The 20,764-nt window shown below is 34.6% G+C and overlaps 1 protein-coding gene across 1 annotated transcript in view; it reads left to right on the top strand.

Moving 5' to 3' along the window:
* The window catches only part of LOC126819283 (inactive tyrosine-protein kinase transmembrane receptor ROR1), a 247,167-nt gene that overhangs the window by 131,719 nt on the left and 94,684 nt on the right, over window positions 1–20,764 (top strand). Inside the window, exon 3 of the mRNA XM_056100080.1 lies at window positions 14,977–15,019. Within this exon, the coding sequence (XP_055956055.1) occupies window positions 14,977–15,019 (43 nt within the window). The remainder of the gene's footprint in view (window positions 1–14,976; window positions 15,020–20,764) is intronic.

Genomic DNA, 20,764 nt, shown 5'->3' with positions numbered 1-20,764 from the left:
AAATACAGTACTCTCAGTCTGTTATATTATAAACCCAGACAGATTTTCATTCATTATCTTTATAACGGGGAGGAGGGGTGGATGGCTGAATGGTTAGCGTGTGCGCGCGGTATCATAAAGTCTGTCATTGAGTCGACTGCCATGGTTTCGAATCCCCGGTTGTATGTGACAAGGAGTAGGGTCGCCTGTCCAACCTTGTGGGTTTTCTCCAGGTCCTCCGGTTTCCTCCCACTGCTAAAGACCCCTATGCGCAAGCGAATTATTGAAATAAAATTAAACCATATGTTAGTCCCGAAATGACCAAGTTTGTGTCGAGTGGACGTTAAACCCCATTTCTCTCTCTCTCTATCTTTATAAATTTCTATTTATCAAAATTTCCAAGTTGTTGTTACTTTTAAGGTTTCTTTTTAGGGGCATTGAAAATACCCCAGAGAACTTATCCAATCTTCTCAAAATATTCAGGGGAGGGGGATGACATATACTAAAGTAGGATATTAAGTGTCTGAAAAGGGGTCTAATACTAAGAGAGCTTGGCTTCAACGTATTTTGAAAAACAATCAAGTTGATATCATTAATTAAAACGATTGTTACGATTGCTGTTTCTAATAATATTGCATTCAAGGTAAGTCTAGTATAAGCTGCTCTTATTTTTTACCCCCCTCTCTTGCAGATTATATACTCTCAGGAATTTCAGAGACATTTTCAGCGTGTCTGGCGGTACATGTGCATTACATTTCAACAGTTTTAATTCCTGTGAAGATAATCATCTTGAAGTCCTATCTCTACCATATTGTGCATTGTTCATGTTTTATAGATGTCAAACGTTTTACAGACGAAATAAAACTGTCCCACGAGAGACATCAACCTTTGTTTGAATGTGCAGACGATACCATTTAAAGGTTCTCCATGCAAAGTATCTCGTTTATCTTTTTTAACTACAGCCACTAGAGCGTAATTTTTTTACAACTAGCATTTGCAAAATGACAACATTGCCATTTTGTCAATTTGTTATCTGAGTTCCTAGATTTCAGTGTTCCCCAGTAGTAGTCTTAAAATTTTGTTACCAAAAACCGAGGTACCATGTATACATTGGCGTGCACATAAAAGATTCCTTGGCAGTTGGAATTCAGTATAAGAGTAGGCCATAGTGCCACACTGCCCGGGCAAAATTTCCCTCATAGCACACTGTATGGCGTATGTCTATCTTCATTAGCCCAGTTTAGGAGCAGAACATTAGGACGTTAAACCTCATTTCATTTCATTTTTTAAATTCCTAATACCCTTGGGGGGTTGGATGGCTGAATGATTAGCGTGCGCGCGCTGTACGTATCATAAAGTCTGTCATTGAGTCGACTGGCGTGGTTTTGAATCCCCGGTTGTACGTGACAAGAAGTAGGGTCGCCTGTCCAACCTTGTGGGTTTTCTCCGGGTCCTCCGGTTTCCTCCCACTGCTAAAGACCCTACGCGCAAGCGAATTGTTGAAATAAAATTAAACCATATGTTAGTCCCGTCGACTGAACGTTAAACCCCATTTCTCTCTCTCTCTCTCCTAATACCCTTATCCGATTTTATAGAGTTTAATGGTCTGAGTTTATCGACAGAGGGAACAGAATGTTAAACCCCATTTCATTTCATTTATTTTTATTTTGACTATGTATTAAAGAAAAATTGATTGACTGAATGGCTGCTGCTCTGTGTTAGACTAGTTGGTCTATCTATGTCTGATATCATGCAAACTATTGTGATTCAGTTACGAGCCAGGAAATAAAGCACAGATTACAGAAAATATATCAGGCACAAATCCAGGCTTTGTCAGGCCCAATTCCTAGGGTATATGTCCTTTTGTCAGGCACTGCAGATTTGTCTATTTTCTGTGTTTTTGTTGATGTTTTGCTGTCTGGTGGAAATCATTATTTCTATACTATTCATTTATGATTGTTGTAATTCTATCTAAATCCTACACCATGCCCAGATTTGGTCAAAATCCCGTCAGCGAGGACTATCTTCAGAGTCACTTGTTAATCGTAAGCAATCATCATTAATAATTACTAGAAGTAACTGTTATATATATATGCTACCATTTCCCTCACTTTTGTCTCTAAGAATATTGCTTTGTGACCATATCAAAAATTTTGGTAATGGTCTTTTGTCATGTGTTATAACATAATAAAGGGTGTTGGATGGCCCAATGGTTAGCATGTGCGCGCTGTATCATAAGGTCTGTTATTGAGTCAACTGGTCCCTACACACAAGCAAATTATTGAAATAAAATTAAACCATATGTTAGTCCTGATTTGTGTTGAGTGGACGTTAAACCCCATTTCTCTCTCTCTCTCTCTATAACATAATAATGGCTACAGCAGCAGGGATACCTTGACAACAATCTGATTACCTTGACAACAGAGGCGATCTTTCTGAAACTCAACTTGAGTAACTTTACCAACTTGTGAGTAGCATTCTAATGGCATCTTATGGATTACTTGATTCCCATTCTCAGTGTGATGCATGACACGAAAGAAAAAAAAATTGGAAGCTCAGTGATTCTTGTTGCTGTGCTGCATTACATTAAACCGTCGACCCTCCAAAGTGTTTTGACCTAATTATTACACATGGTTAAAGATATTTGTTTTTATAGCAGTTGATAAAATCTGTGTGGAACAGACGCTTAGATTTTAGAGAAACAGTGGCGCTCTTTAACCAATGTTTACGTAAAGGGTCTCATCAGATGACTTAATTCTGCACCTTGACCTTTGTGATTAACCAAGTCTGTGTGTATCTGCTTTCCAGGCTTCATTTAATATAAAAAAATAAATACATTGGATAAGAACTGATCTGGTATTAACACATTTTCTTAACAGGATGCAGACCACTACTAAGGTTATGTTTAGGCATAAGGAGTAGGGTACCTGCCTAACATCATGATGCATTTTCTTAACAGGATGCAGACCACTACTAATGGTTATGTTGGGTTTGAATGGCATGAGGAGTAGGGTTCCTGCCTAACATGATGCATTTTCTTAACAGGATGCAGACCACTACTAAAGGTTATGTTGGGTTTGAATGGCATAAGGAGTAGGGTTCCTGCCTATCATGATGACTTTTCTCTGGGTACCACCCACTTCTAAAGAACACTGTTGGCCGAGACTCATTTAGTTTATACATTAAAAAAGACGCTTAAGGGAGTTGGGGGAACAGAATCTTTTTCAGTTAATGTTTCATTTACTAGGCTTTTAAAGTCGATACCTGGTGGGGGCTAGTCTCCTTGTCACAGTCCTGTACGAATGCGAGCCATCATTTTCATCTACATGGTTTGCACTGGTTTGTTTCCACAAGTACATTTGTGTGTGATATTTGCCAAGTAGTAGTACTAGTAGAGTCAAGGTGCCTAGACCCACATTTATAACACTAAATATGACGAAAGGTTGTTAGCCTCATTCAATTTGACCATATTTGGACATGGTAAAGCGGAAACATTATATCAATTAAATGACAAGGAGTAGGGTCACCTGTCCAACCTTATGGGGTGGGTTTTCTCCACTTCCTCTGTTTTCCTCCCACTGCCAAAGACTCCTACGCGCAAGTGAATTATTGAAATGAAATTGAACCATATGTCAGTCCCGAAAATGACCTTGTCGAGTGGAGATTAAACTCTCTCTCTCTCTCTCTCTCTCTCTCTCTTAAATGACATCTAAAGGAGAGCGAACTGTGGATTTGTAGAAGAAAAAGCCACATCTGTGTTAAAAGTTCACAATACAATACTATGTATCAAAGCTACTAGTCATGAATTATCAATTGAAAATCTTCCAATGAAAAATAATGAGTTTAAACGATAAATTGCAGCAATGGCATTTAGTAATTGAACTGGAAATACACAGATAGTCGCTCAGTAATAAACAGTAATAATTGTATTCCATAGAATTGTAACCTGTGTATTTTAAACAATGCATAGTGTAATAATGCAATTTTCACTTTTGTGTGATGCTTAATCAAAATTGTAACAGAACTAAAATATAGCAAATAATTAAATTTAAACAAAGCAGTTGTGTAATGCGAGAAGAACAATTCCCAATATGCTAAATCAAAATCAAAACTAGAATATAGCAAATAATTAAACAAAGCAGTAGCATAATGCGAAAAGTGCAATTCACAATATTGTACAATGCAGAATCTGGCAAAGGATAAAAATTTTAACAAAGCACCATGGTAATAATGTCACAGGATATTTGTCATCATTATACTTGGTATTAAAGTTTAAATATGTATTGGGGGGTTGGATGACTGAATGGTTAGCATGTGCGCACTGTATCATACGGTCTGTCATTGAGTCAACTGGCGTGGTTTCGATTGCCCGGTTGTACGTGACATGGAGTAGGGTCACCTGTCCAACCTCGTGGGTTTTCTCCGGTTCCTCCAGTTTCCTCCCACTGCTAAAGACCCCTACTGGCAAGCGAATTATTGAAATAAATTTGAACAATGTGTTAGTCCCGAAATGACCTAAATTTGTGTCAAGTGGAGGTTAATCTCTCTCTCTCTTAAATATGGTATTAAGAGACTGGACATTGATACCAGTATAACTGTGAGATTTTATCTATGTGTCATTCATCATATCAAATATAATATAGGCTTTATGCATGTTCCATCTGATAACTTGTGGCAGGGCAGATTAGAGATAATGTAATCTTACTATTTCAACAGATGTCCCTATTTTTTTGTTTTTTTTAGCTGTCCCCATAACTATCCAGGACAGTCAACTGTGGAATAGGTATCTAATCTGATGGGATATCAATATCATATTTTATTTATAAATCTGTTTCATGTTTCTGTATTAATGAATTAATGACGATTGTGAGAAATAATGAGGAGATATAAAATGGAATTAATGATATCATAATTATGATTGTATACAGCATACTCATTAATCTTTCATCAATTAAAAGATAAAATTGACAAAGATGTCGTTGTTTAATCATGAAATAATAATGTGAAAAAGACCTGGCCGCGAGTTCGCAAAACATTTTCAGACTTAAAGATACATTATGTAAGATTTAGATAAAGAACTAGCCATTCTTTCTATAATAGTTCAAAAGTAGATGATGTAAAATGAATAATTTGAAAATTTCATTCAAATAACTCTATTGCAAGCGAAGATATTAGCCTTTGAAGGTTTGACAGACGCGTGCAATAATTTCAACCACCGTACTGGCTGATCGAAGCTATGTCTCGGTCCTCCATATTTGATTAAATCAAAGTATCGCTGAACCATTCTAATCTATTTAATATCGGAGAAATCTGATGCCATCGAGAGTTGATTAAGGCCTGGATCAGTTAATTAATGTCTAATTAATACTTTAGAAAACATTTCAGGCCTAAAGAAAGACCTGCAATAGGCAGATTTAGCTCTTGCATAATGCATGTTTAAGTTAAGAATTTACTCAACTTTTAATCACTGTTTATGAGAAATTTCCTTGATCGAGACACACAAAACATTGCACATAGTTTCTTATTGATGTATTTGATATCTTAAAACAACAAAAGTTTTATAAAGGTCTATATTTTAGTTAATATAAGGCAAATGGATTTGAGTAAATTCTTAACTTCAGTCTGAGAATGTTTTGTTAACTCGGGGCCAGGTACAGTAGGACAATTCTCATGTATATGACTGGTTTAAATTTTCCTTTAAAGGGACAATAACACTCTTGCTGGCTTGACAGCTCCAGAAAATAAAAGATAGCCTTATTCTAAGTACTAGATGTGTTAGTGTCCTACCTGTTGTGTAAATCCTATTTTACTTGTCCAGAGGGTTCAAAAATAAATCCAAGTCACATTTGAAAAGCTTTACGTCAGGCTTTTCAAATCATTTAGTTGAATTTTTCCAATTTTTTAAATTAGGTGCATTAAGATGAAATTTATATCACCAATTAATTGGAATATTGTAAAAAAGTACAATGGGTTGACCAGAATAAAGATTGGGACATATTATTCAGTTACAACAAGAGTGGTATTGAGCCTTTAAAGCAAATGAAATGAAACAATCAATGTAAAAGGTCACGAATATAAACATCTTTATTTTTTCTACCAATAAATATAAAAATCTTCACCTAGATGAGGAGAATATCTATGTAGTTCACCGTGTCACTGAAAGTTGATCATCTGAATGATTGTTAGAGAAGTCAGAAAAAATGAAATGAAATGAGGTTTAACATCGTACTGTTCTGCTCTGACTGGGCTAATAAAGACAGGCATATGCCATACAGTGTGCTATGAGGGAAAATTTTGCCCGGACAGCAGCTCAGCGGCCTACTCTTATATCAAGTCCAACTGCCAAAGTATCTTTTACGTGCACTCCAATGTACACAGGACCTCGGTTTTCGTCCCATCCAAATGACTAGACAGCTGTCCTTGTCAGGCCCTCCATTCTGCACCACTGAAAACGGGAAACCATGCCTTTTAAAGGAACTAAACCTCTAACTGAATATTATCTATAATCTTCAACATTAATAACACAAATGAAAATTTATTTTTGATCCATTTCAATCAATGTTGGTGTTGTTGTTTTTGTTCGTTTTAAGGTTCCAAGGAATTGGGGTTGAAAGAGGCTTGAATTCAGGATATCACCTAAGCTATCTTAACTCTGTCCTCTGAACACAAATGTGTTACAAAATATAAACCTGCTTCAAAGACCTGGCTTGCTACCTGTCTTCAAAAAGACATCTTTTCTAAGCTGACTTTTCCTGGCTGTATCAACAGTCGGCTTCAAAATAGCCAACTTCAGCATGCTTAGGCATTTCATTACTTTTTATGGAAATATGTGGATACACTCCGATATACATATGTGTAATAATTCATAACCTCTGAATATGGCTGTCAAAACATTTACCAGTAATTAAACTTGGCTAATGCTCCAGTGTTATTCAAGCCAGCTTATGTGTAGTAATCTGAATAGCATATTAGAGAGGGAGAGGGTTAAGGGATAGGATTGGACAGTCTCAAAAGCCTTATCCAGCTGTAGGAGCTATTTGTCTGCTCATAATATTATGAACTATTGAACAAAAGGATTAGTCTCCGTGAGACAAGTATTAAAATTCCAAACAATGTGATTATCAACACCACCCATGCCTTATGATTGAGGAGCACATGTCCAACCAGGTTTTCAATTTGCACTTTTTACGAAAATGAAGATTAATTATATTGATAAATTGATTACGTCTTGCTCATTATTAGATGACATCAGAAATGATTCAATTACGTTCCTCTTCATTGTTTGTAACGGCATTCGTGTTGAATATGTGTCAGAATTCTATTGTCCAGTCTTGATTAGTCCATTTAACACAGATGCCAGCAAGGGATGAGTGGTTTATCACATGCGCTGTAGATCATTAGGTCTGTTATCTGTGCAAGCCATGGATTTGTTTTTATGTTTGGATGTGACGAGAAGTGGGGTGCCGATCTAACATTGTGGCTTTTCTCTGTCTACCTGGGTTTCCTCTCAGAGCTGAAGGGTCTGGTTAGTGTCTCTCTTCTCAGACTAAAGTTAAGAATTTACTCATCTTTCAATCACTGTTTATGAGATATATCTTTTATCCAGAAACACAAAACTTTGCACATAGTTTCGTATTGATGTATTTGATACATTAAAATAACAAAAGTTTTATAAAGAGCCATATTTTAGTTAAAATAAGGCAAACAATTTTGAGGAAATTCTTAAGTCAGAGAATTCTTTGTGAACTCGGGCCTGGTGTGGTAACTCTCATTAGGCCATGGCTATGTCATAATTTAGGAATAGGTTATATGAAAATTATTTTTCCCTGTCTCTATTTACTATTTATAAGCGACTGTGTTTACTTTACCATTGAAAAGTACAACTAACTAGCTACTACTAAAAAAGTACTTCTAAAAAAGTGAAAATGATGAATGGCTTAAATAAAGAGCACTTAGAAATGGTCGACTAGAATCAGGGACAATAAGAATAGGATTGATTGATACAGTAAAAGGCATGACTGATAGTTTACCAAGAAGATTGGATACAAAAAAAAAATCATGTCTCAATTTCCCCAAGTTTTGAGTAAGATGGATATATTTCTAAGAGTCTTAGAATGGAATTACCAATGGCATTGTATGTATTACAAATAAAAAAATACCTAGATTGAAATAAACAAGAGGTTTAATGCATTAATCACTATCTGTTTAAGCAGGTTCGAGGGAAATAGAGATATTATTTATACTTGATATTTACTTTTAAATCTGAATACCATGATAATGAAAATGTCAAATTGATTTACTAAGTCTGAACTTGATATAGATGACTATTACCGTCTATTAATTACATCCTCATTTATAGACAGGACGATATTTAAGATAAATAGCAATAAGGCGTGCCACATGGTTGACAAATTTACAACATACATGTAGTAAGTAACATGACCTGCATTTTCAAGATTCAACAAAAATTAAACTTTCCATAAATACGAACAGTGCCAATTGAATTTATTGTTTGTGACTAGTTCATGCGATTGGGATCAATCCTGGAAGCTATTTGGTTCTGTGATTGGTTAATGGTGATTCAGGGGATATGAGCATATTGTTCCTTCCTAGCTAAAAGTGCATAAAGGAAATTAACATGTGGACAATGTTACCCCACGCACACACATACACGCCAATAACCAGTCTCCTCCCATACCCCAAGCCCCCCCCCCCCCAAATTCCAATAATTTAATGAAAACAATCTGTTATAGCTTACTTAGATATTCAAAAAGAAACTTAAATTTTTGTCAACTAGCTTTGTATTTAAATGGATGAAATTTTTGTCAACTAGCCACAAGCACACAAAGGAAATTAAGGTTCATGTACTCTTTTGATAACCTTCCTTTACTATTTTTAATACCATATAATATTTTATAGTCAAATGATAATTAAGATGGTTTAATTGTGCGAAGATCCACATCAAGCGGTACTTATTATAAGTCTGACAATGCCATTAGCATCATTAGAATGCTAGAATCTACATCTTTTCAGTTACACTGATGTCTTTATGTGTCCATTCTATTCTCTCAACAGAACAAGTGTCAATCAAATCTACATGTTCATACGTTTATAATAGTCACATTAATTCATACAACGCTCATATTTCTGGCTAGAGTTGTTGTTGAAGGTTGTCCAGATTGCCTTGAGGAGGTCTTCATTAAAAAAAAAATAACTTGACCCCATGAAGTTAGATTGTTGAAGTTGTACATGAATTGATTGCCACCAGCATGTCTATTCTAGCTATTAATTATCACTGATATCATATTTACTTTAATAAACCGGGATTTGGTCAGGTCAACAATACCAGTCAGAGTATTAGGTTACATTCTAGGTTTATTCTTTCCCATAAAAACACATCTCGGTTTTTTAGTTAATTTTATAAAATAGTCCTCCAGCAAAGTTAATACATAAGGATGAGGTGAATTGCAGGGCCTCTTTCCCATAAAAACACATCTTTGCTTTTAGTTCATTTCATAAAATAATCCTCCAGCAAAGTTCATACATAAGGATGAGATGAATTGCAAGGCCTCTTTCCCATAAAAACACATCTCGGTTTTTAGTTAATTTTATAAAATAATCCTTCAGCACATTTCATACATAAGGATGCGGTGAATTGCAAGGCCTCAATACCGAACCGAAAAATGATCTGAAATGCAATGGGGTTTAACATTTTGTTTTATTTTAGAAACAGTTTAGTTAAAACAATGATGTATTGCATAGGTACATTTTCCTGTGAATGGGGGTTGGGGGGGATGGGGGTATGGCCTCTTCCATGAAAATTTCTAATATTCACGTCGAAATATGCAATTTGGAGAATGACTTGGATAAGGATAGCATTTAACCGAAATAATTGAATTATAGCATCGATAAGAAATGGGGGAGCATTTAACCGAAATAATTGAATTATAGCATCGATAAGAAATGGGGGGAGAATTGATTTGAATATGAGAAGTACACACTGATATATATATGTTTTATACTGGTGAATTTTGGCCTATTCTAGTATTCATGGGGGGGTTGGATGGCCGAATGGTTAGCACGTGCGCGCTGTATCATAAGGCCTGTCATTGAGTCAACTGGCGTGGTTTCGAATCCCTGGTTGGTACGTGACAAGGAGTAGGGTCACCTGTCCAACTTCATAGGTTTACTCCGGTTTCCTCCCACTGCTAAAGACCCCTACGCACAAGCAAATTATTGAAATAAAAAATTAAACCACATGTTAGTCCTGAAATGACCTAGTTTGTGTCGAGTGGACGTTAAACCCCATTTCTATCTCTCTCTCTCTAGTATCCGCGATCATTGTAATGGAACAGACTATGTTTATTTTCAATATCAATCCATTGAATATCTTTATCTTTCATCTCAAGATCCAGTCAGCTATCATGTGTTGTTTTTTTAACTTTTTAATAGCTCAAGGAGATTAATTGAAAATAAGGGTCCACGTTACATGTGATATCTGACAGATATAGCTGAAGGCTAGTTGAGAAAATTTGACTAACTAACACCATAATATGTTTATGTTTTGATTTTAGTCAACTGGAAGTAAACAACAGGGGCAAAAAATTACTTCTTAATAAAACACAAGCAACCTGGGGAAGTCAACCGTGAAAACGTGAATAGTTTCTTAATCTCAAGAGTCTTTCACAGTGTATGTACATGATAGTAAAATGTAATCCAATCCAAGAAAACCATCTTTCTTTTTTATACAACAGATTCATCGGACCATTCACAATCACTACATTTTGTTTTCTTTGTCATTGACTTGTGTTTAAAATGCTGAACATTTTCAACAAGAAAAGTTGCTCTTCTTACAAAATCTTGAATGCTAAGTAAAAAAAAAAAAATATGTAATATGTAATTGAGCAAGCTTGAATAATTTCTTTATTTATAATAAAAAGGTATTTGCTTATTTAAAATGTCATTTTTGTAAAGAAAGTAAATAATTTTACATCTGTTTCTCAGTAGGAAACTTCCATGTAGGTAGAAAAATTAGAACGAATATGATCGCACAATTTTATATTTCGTAGTGTTTCATTTATTTTATTTTGACTTTTCTTAGACAATTATATTAGAAATGTTTTATTAGAAATATTTTTTGAACTTTATGTTTTCAAAGGGTGGTGGTTGGTCGAGTGGTTCAACGCATGCATTTTAGATCATAAGATCTGTCATTAAGTGTCAAATAGTGTCTCTGAATTCTTGAGAGAAGGGGAGAGAGAGATGGGGTTTAACGTCCACTTGCACGTAGGGGTCTTTAGCAGTGATAGAAAACCATAGGACCCAGAGAAAACCCACGAGGTTGGACAGACTACTTGACTCAATGATACAATGCACACGCATTAAGTCTTTGCCACACACCCCATCCCCCAATTGAGTGAGGGTGTACTAACGATATATTTCTGTTTACCTTTTTCATACTCATATAGCTGTAACCAGGACCCAGTTTCACAAAACACTCTCAGACCTAAGTATTGTTTAATAAATCTTTTATTGTTTTAAAGTTACAATTTCATATTTTCTAAGAAAGTCAAAACATAATTATTTCTATGTCTTTTGCTCAATAGGTTGTCAACTCACTACGATCATAGGTTATCTTTCTCACACTTAAAAATCTTCACACCGGAAATAATAACACAATTACCTCCCAATTACCTCCCTTGTTTTCCTATTCCCAGCCATGGAATAGCTATCTTCAAACGTTTGAATTTGAAGTTGAAAATGATATTTTTGCCAATTTCTCAACTGGCAATAGTGAATTATAGGATTAATAGGATTATTCTTTAACAGGGTAGGACTGTTTATAGATACTATCTATTTTAGGGCTTTATTTTAATAAAATATAACTTAAAAATATGAAATTGTAACTTTAATGTATCCAATACATCAACAAGAAATTATGTGCAAAGTTTTGTGTTTTTGGATCAAAGATATTTCTCATAAACAGTGATTGAAAGTTTAGTAAAGTCTGAGAATGTTTTGTGAACTCGAGGCCTGGAAGATTTTTTGGGTAGCATATTTGTTAGTACTTAAGTAAAGTGATAGATCTTTCTTTGAAGATAATTAACCTGTCATTGGCACTGTAAAAAATGGTCCAAATTATGTGTTTTACAAGGCTTTGAAAAATTTATGTTTCGTGTACATAGACGTTATAAATACATTATCGTTCTGCAAATCTGGTAGACATTTGATTATTACATCATAAAGTTTGTAGAAAAATGCTCTAATAGGAATTCACGATTTAAACGTTGTGGAAAACGCAACAATAAAATAACTAGAAATAGAACTGCGATGTTGAAGATTGCTGAAGCGGTTTCCCTCCCCTAAACAAACTGGCTAGATTGATTAAAGGGAGGTAATAAACAATAGACTGTTTGATGGCTTTACCAGAAGTCATGATACACGTCTGATGTAGAAAGGGAACATATAACTGATTTTTGATGAAAAAACTTTAAGAAATGCTACAACTTGATGACTTTAATGGATTTTACAGACAAACTTTCTTCTGCCACTTCTTAATTACTGGTGCTTTAATTTGCCAACTTGGGAACAAATTTTTTGACTGGACTCAGGTTCAGAGAAGAAAGTTTATGATGATTATTTGTTTAAAGCAAACACTTAGAAAAAAAATGAAATGCAGAGAAATAATCGTTTGAGAACATGCAAATTTTCCAGATAATAAAATAAATTAAATTGGCATAAAAATAATTATTTTTGGTGTTGTATTTCGGCATTCTAAAAACAACTATTGATTTTTTGATGCAAGAACAATTGAAAAGATTTTATATGTTCAGAAACAATGTAATTTACGAAATAATCATTGCAATGATATGAGAGTTGGGATTAGAAACGGTCTAATTATATCCCAACAATATTGAAAATGAATCATATTTTTCGTGATCTAAGTTAATCAACATTAACCGCAATTATCACCTGTAATGGCGCCACCCTAGTCTGTGATTCACTATTCAAACAATGACTGAATGGCTATATATCAATGCCAGGATGAGATTAAGATCATTCAAAAATTGAAATAAATTGCATTTTCATTCATTTCTTCGCTTTTTTTGGTCAAGTACAAAACTAAACTCATTTGAAATTAATTGCAATGTTTATTACGAAAATATTTACCAGTAATTAAACTATGACTGATATTAATCGTGTGGAACACAGACAAGGTGAATAATTGACCATAAAAACGTTAACAGCACTGACATTGACACTGACAAGTTGGGAGAATTTATATCTTATATGAATTAATTTGTCTTTTATGAAAAATATAGTTAGCGCACCAGGTAAAGATTAAGTAAGGTCTGTCATGGCATCAAGTGGCAGGTTTTGCCTGGGTCCTGATATAGAATCCTACGCCTGGAGTGAATTATTGAAATAAAATAATGTTAGTTCCGAAATGACCTAGTTTGTGTTAAGTGGATGTTAAACACTATTTATCTCTCTCTCTCTAAATGTCTTTATTTTATTTGTCTTTATGGTTCCGATTTCTAATCTAACGTACATTCATAATGGCTGCTGTTCACACAACGGAAATGTTATGCAGGAGACTTCATTGAATATACAAATAGATCCGCTGGCAATGTCCTGGTGTAATTGAAAAATATAGAAAATGTAAAACAGAAAACGAATAAAAACAAAAAAAAATGAATTGAAAAAAAATCTGATTTTGATATGATTGACCATTGCAGTAGTATGACAAAAAGTATGATTCGTATAGTGATTATTTTGCTGTGAAATAAAGGTGTTCAACAAACGATTTGCGCTTTCTTAAATCTATCCTCATAACATGATTAATAACCTTACGTAATTTTAAATTCCACACAGCTGTAACAGTTGATGATACTACCTACCACATAATCAACAATAGACATCTCAGTTAGATTTATGGCTGGGCTATTTTCTGATGCAGTTAAAATGTAGTTATTCCCCTTTAGTAAGGTGACCATGAGATATTAACTAGTATTGAAATAAAAGGGTGAGTGATAAATGAAATGAAATGGGTTTTAACGTCCTACTGTTCTTCCCCAAGGGGCTAATGAAGATGGGATGTGGATGATAAAACAGATACTGCAGATAGACATAGCTCAAAGATTTATATTTTACAGTTCCACATTTTCGAGAATAAATTACTTTACTGATAATACATGTTTGATTTAATGAAATACATAGCCAATGTTCCGGTTACCTCCCACGGCTACAGACCCCTGTGCACAAGCGATTTATTGAAATAAATTTGAACCATGTGTTAGTCCTGAAATTACCTAATTTGTGTCAAGTGGACATTAAAGCCATATGTCTCTCTCTCTCTCTCTCACTCTCTCTCTCTCTTTCTCTCTCATAGCCAATGGGGGGGGGGGTCCAGTAAGGGCCTGTCTGACGCACCCTTAAAAATTTATTTCCCCATTCCCCACCCTGAAAAATTCGAAATAATACAGAGCTAAGAATGATGACCAGCATGTACTAAGCTACACTTTCAATTCTCTTTACTTTTAAGGTGTTCTATTCTTAAATCACTGGATTTATTGTCCGTTAATTAGATTTTCATAGTTATTTCCACAAGTTTAATTTTTATATATATATATATAGGAAATTACTTGCAATCATCTTAGTTTACATATTTTCAGGTAAATATTTTTTCACAGATTTAATATAGAAAATCCACAAATATACTTATTCTCTCTCGCAACTGTTTTAGGTTGTGGGGCAATGGGTGGAATAGTTACATAAATATAACTGAACCTGAATAGACAGTATTTAGAGACAGCTGGAGAATACATATTAACTGAGCACTAACTTTTAACAGGTCTGGATCAAGAGGACACCTAAATACCTCACCTTAATTAGGAATTAGGAGGAGGTTCCCCCCCCCCTCCGCCACACCCACACTTTAATTTGTAATTTGTTGAAGTAGAGACATTATATTTAATTTATTTATTTGTTTTTCAGTACATGGTCAGCTACCCACACCTTTACCTGGTTTAGATTCTGGGTAAGTTTAAAATATTTTACTTTACGATAACATTAGTTCAGAATATTTCCAGCTCCTACAGATTTGTCAGTTTTTTTTCCTGACTCGATAATAAATGCCCACCATATCATTATACTGTAAACAACATTTGTTTGCCAGGATTAACTGAACTCTTTACATTACATAATTTAGAGAACTTCGACATTTCAGAAATGAAATCATTTTTCACTTAATTTCTGGGGCACCTCCATCTGACAGACACGCCTGGGCTTTAGCACCTAAACCCCATGTATAAAGGCTGTGCATGTACATTTGCCATAAAAGTTTGCTAGCACGATAGAAACGTTTGAATCGGTCATCATAAGGTTCTCCTTTTTGAAACAGTTTATTTTTAAGGGGTTGGAGAATGAAGTTGTATACCTTATTACATAACAAACCTGATCTATTTAACGTTGTGGTTTTTTTTCCGGGTCCTCCGCTTTCCTCCCACTGCTAAAGACCACTACGCGCAAGCAAATTATTGAAATACAATTGAACCATGTGTTAGCCCCAAAATTAACTAGTTTGTGTCGAGTGGACGTTAAACGCCATTTCTCCCTCTCACTCTCATAAGCAAATAAATATGTTCTGGCAAAATATTAGTCATGTAAAGTTGAAGGTGTGGGCATGCATGATGTCATGGGATAGGGATGCCCACAGGCAGGTATTGTAGGGGTCTGAGCCCTGAGGTACAATAGCATTGCTATAGAATCTGTATATGAATAATTATCTCAATGCCGTCTTCAGAGCAAAACAGGAGGATGTTAAACCCCATTTCATTTCGATTATCGCAATTATAAGTGGATATTGAAATTTGATATCTATAAAATATCAAATTAATTAACATCGTTATATTTTGATAGATTATCTACAAGGCAAGTATTATATTCCTCAATATAGAATTTAATCTCCGGACTTAATCAATTTAAATTAAATCATTAATTAGTAATTAATAGATTTTACCGTTATTACCAATTAACATGCAGTATAGAGTGACGGTATTGCATGATGATATTGTGTATATCAGTGAATGACATATCGTTTAGTTAAAGCAATATAGTGATAAATCATGTATGTAATTATCAACTATTATATTTACGACTCATAGCTCCAGGAATTAATAAAGATATATTGCAAGACAAGTAATACAATTAGTGGAAAAAAACATTTTAGATTAGGTAGAAATATTAATAAAATTTCAGATAAAGGATTACACAACAAATACCGGTATTAAAATGTCCCAAAGGGATGTCCATCCCACAGAGTCCACAATATACTATGTTTTTAAGCAATCGGTCAATTAAGGCAGTGGTTACTACATTGCACAAATCTCTGAGTGTCTGAATACCAACAATTCCATATTGCATTTTACTTGGATTCCCTTTTTCCTCCTGGGGGTGGTGGATGGCCGAATGGTTAGCATGTGCACGTTGTATCATAAGGTCTGTCATTGAGTCAACTGGCGTGGTTTCGATTCCCCGGTTGTATGTGACAAAGAATATGGTCGCCTTCCAACCTCGTGGGTTTTCTCAGTGTCCTCTGGTTTCCTCCCACAGCTAAAGACCCCTACGCGCAAGCGAGAATTATTGAAATAAACTTGAACCATGTGTTAGTCCCAAAAGGACCTAGTTTGTGTTGAGTGGACGTGAAAATCTCTCTCTCTCGCTCTTTCTCTCTCTCTCTCCAAGACCTCTGTTTGCCAAGAATATTTAATAGATGCCAGGTATAAGAACACTTAATACTGCCATATTGAAAAGTGGTCATATATTGTTCTCAAGATTCTCAACCCTGTCCATTCTGTCTGTCATCCACAATTTCTTACGAACACTCTACAGACGACATTTATCATCCAATCTTTTTAAAGAAACCATTTCTGATAATAAATTCCAATTCCAGAGTTATTGCCTTTGGTTAACTTCAATGTCCTAATATATGTTAATTACACCCCTTATAAGGAATTGCATGAGATGACTACAGTTAACCTGACATAACCCCCCTTTATTGCTTTCCTCACAATGTTGTTATTACACTGCCATTTAGTCAAACATATTGATGATTTAGTAATACTGTGATTTGAACCCTAAGGTATCAATAACAGCCGTGCTGATATAAACAATAATTAGTAACCATGGTGTTAGTATGACTACCGGTAATCATTGACCACTATATATCATCCCCTCCCCCATTCTTTACACAAATCATAGGTTAGCTGTAAGCCGAGACTCCACATGATTTGTCCTCTGCAATACAGTTGTCATTATTATTTCATTAAACCCGAAAATCAAGCAATGGTCAAACCGTTTTATTAGTTGGTCAAGTAATTTGATCAGATCAGATTGATTACAACCTTTCCTTCAGCCGACTTCTGCCCTAGACCGTCTGCTGTGGTTAGGGGTCAGAGGTTAAAAGGATCAAGACCCTTGTAAGAAGAGCGGAACCTGTAATTTGGAGACCAGTAATTACATATCACTACTAGACTAATATGGATAATTTGTTATTCTCTATTGGTTATTTTCTTACTTGGACCACCAGATCTGTGAAAAATTATGACTCCTTTCCTATAAATTATTAGGCAAGCAATATATGTACCGATTCACTCAATCAATAAACCCAGACCATTAAACTCTCTAAAATCGGATTGGTTATGGGTGATAGGAATTTAAAAAATGAAATAAAATGAAAATGGAGTTTAATGTTCTACTGTTCTGCTTCTAAACTGTGTAAATTAAGACGGGTATATGCCATACAGTGTGCTATGAGGACAATTTTGCCTGGGCAGTGGCACTATGGCCTACTCTTATATCAAATTCCATCTGCCAAGGGATCTTTTATGTGCATGCCAAATGACTAGACAGCCGTCCTTGTCAGGCCCTCTGTCCTGCACCACTGACAAGGGGAAACCACATCAGAAAAATCCCGATGAACTTTCTCAGCCAATGCAGGGATTGAACTTATTCACCGTGGCTCCCCCATTAGAAATTAAAAAACTTAAAGGTTTTATATTTGGAAATAAATAACAAATATTAAATTACGGAAACCCAGAACTCAGATTTAGTTTAATATGTAAAAATAAAGAACAAATATTAATACGAGAAATGCATTGTATCTTTAATATATATCAGATATCATCATAAATTTTATTGACACTCCTACTCCATTTTAAAATCATCGTATCAAAACTCAAATCAAAGATAATACAAAAGACCTTGACATTTCTAAAAACCAGTGATTTAAACTTTAAGATGTTTGCATGCGGACAGTTATTGTCAGATCTAATACCATTGTAAAACTGCATTAGCTTTAACAAACAAGACAGTATTTCACATGTCTTCCCTAATATAAAATACATGTAGGTGAATTAATTTGGATACTACATACAGGCCAAGATAAATTAGGGAACTATTGGAAGGAATGATTATATAAATAACTCAACTCTCTAAGGGACGAGGATAACAGGAAAAAAAAACATGATTTACTACAAAACAATATTCCAAAACATAACTGTGACCCAAAAAATATTCTGACTTGAGCAACAGAGTTTACTACAAAACATTATTCCAAAACTTAATTGTGACCAAAAAATATTCAGACTTAATAAGCAACAGAGCTTAGTTCTTCATGTCTTGGTATTATTGATAATGTTCAAAACCTATATATATTCTGGATGAGAAAATAAGCAGTATTATAATGTACTCTTAATTGGAAAAGAAGTAATACATTTAGCAGGTTTGAGACCACTGAGTTGAGTCAGAATTTTTTTCACATCAATTTTAGTTATTTCAAGAAGTCTATGAATGACAGAGAGTCCACAAACCTGACTATTAAATGACTTTAAACCAAGTAGTTACATATTAAATTCTAACATTATCTATATTAATATTGATTGAAATGTTTAAGATAACATATTGAACATGTTACTCTATGATTATTTAAAGTCTGAAATTCTTTCAGCTGCACAAATAGCAGGTTAACCATCTATTCTTTGTAACATGCCCCATGTCTAGCTGTCTGATCCAACCAATTAACTCATATCATTCCGTGACTTCAGTTCCATTTTTAAAAATCATTTTAAACATTTTATTCACTTGATAGAATAATTGCCACTGGCTACCGACTTTCTTTTTGATGTGCGAGCAAATAAAAATATGGTTCTCAGTTGAAATGGTTCTCAATTGTCTGTGCCATAAAGCACATGAGATTAAAGTAGCTGTGATACCGGTAGCAAGTCAGGAAAATGGCCTTTCTTATATGAACATTAAATAAGTGGTCTATAATTGGTCATGCATAATTTTTTTGTGATTTGTTAAATGGGCTTTTTGCAGAGAATCAGAATAAACAGTACTTAGAAAATGGCCTACCTTTCATATGTTGACAATCTGCGTCTTCATTTGATCAATATCTATGTGCTGCAGTCTTTCCTCCGTCATCAGTAGGACGTTAAACCCCATTTCATTTCATTTCATTTGGTCTTTCACATTAACCACATAAATGCAATTCCATACTGAAGAATAAAATTTGCTGCCAAATGCACAGAGAACATTGCCAGAATAATAGGTAGTTATACGCTTGTAAATGCGATTACGTGACTTCTGCATGAGATACGGCACTGTGGATGTCTCTTTATGACTTTCTAAGTGCATTTCATAAGGTTTGAGAAGGATAAAGAAACTCAGAAAATTCTTCGTAACCTCTTATCTCCATTTTATCTTTGTTTATAGGACAACGTCTGCCTACTTTTGTTAATTTGAACTTTCTCGTACTAGAAACTTAATGAAGAGAATCCTTATATTTTCTGTGTCATAAATTTTGTCGTCTTGTGAAAAAAAATGTTATAAAGCCGTTAATTCGCTGATTATGTCTGGTTGGGCCATCAAAAGCCATGTTTTTTCACATTAATAGCGATATGTAATTCCAGAATTTTATTTATTTTCTTGTTATTGACAGGGTTAATTAGAAAAGCATTCATATTTAATTTCCTCGTTTTGGCGAATCCAGTTTAAATGCACATTATGTCTTGTTAAATTTACTGTTAAATGTAGTCAGCGGAAGTCCTTGCCCACCATATAGAATTGATAGAAGTTCACCACACGATAAAACGGCAATCAAATTGCATCAATAAAATAGTCTTAACGTCTGTTCAAATGTTCAGTAAATTATATCCTCTATTGCGTGAGAATATCTTTTGTCAAATTATATACTGGTTGCGCAACTTGCTCAAATTATCTCCCTTCCTTAAGCTTTATCGTGCCATGTGTCAGGCAATGAGTTTATCTAGCGCCAAGAGAAGACATTTTAATCAAAAACATTTTTATCTAATTATGATAAATCATTTTAAGAATTTAAAAAACATGACATATGACTCAATTTCATGCCAGTATTTTACTCTCCTATTTGCCTACATGCAAAGAATTGCATATCTCGTTCAGATCCTCATCAATCTTCGCTGAACTTTCAAAATACCTTTTAATATTAATATTGACAGTGAAGAAAACTGTCAACTTTATCTTAATTAAATTAAAAGCCTGTAACTTAGTGGGAAAAAAAGTTGGTTGTATCTTTCCTTTGGTATCAAAACTTTTCAACGGGACGTTTAATAACGGATCTAAATCACCAGAAACGCGGATTTACACATGTCGTAATATAGATAAATTCCTGCAAACCAAAATTATTCCACAGTTTTCATCTTCAGCTATATATAGAAGAGGGATTGCCTTTGAACAATTATCA

The sequence above is a fragment of the Patella vulgata genome, chromosome 4 (genome assembly GCF_932274485.2).
Source record: "Patella vulgata chromosome 4, xgPatVulg1.2, whole genome shotgun sequence".
NCBI classification, from domain to species: Eukaryota; Metazoa; Mollusca; class Gastropoda; family Patellidae; genus Patella; species Patella vulgata.
Note: the sequence above shows the minus strand (reverse complement) of the source record. Positions and strands in the feature narration are given on the sequence as shown.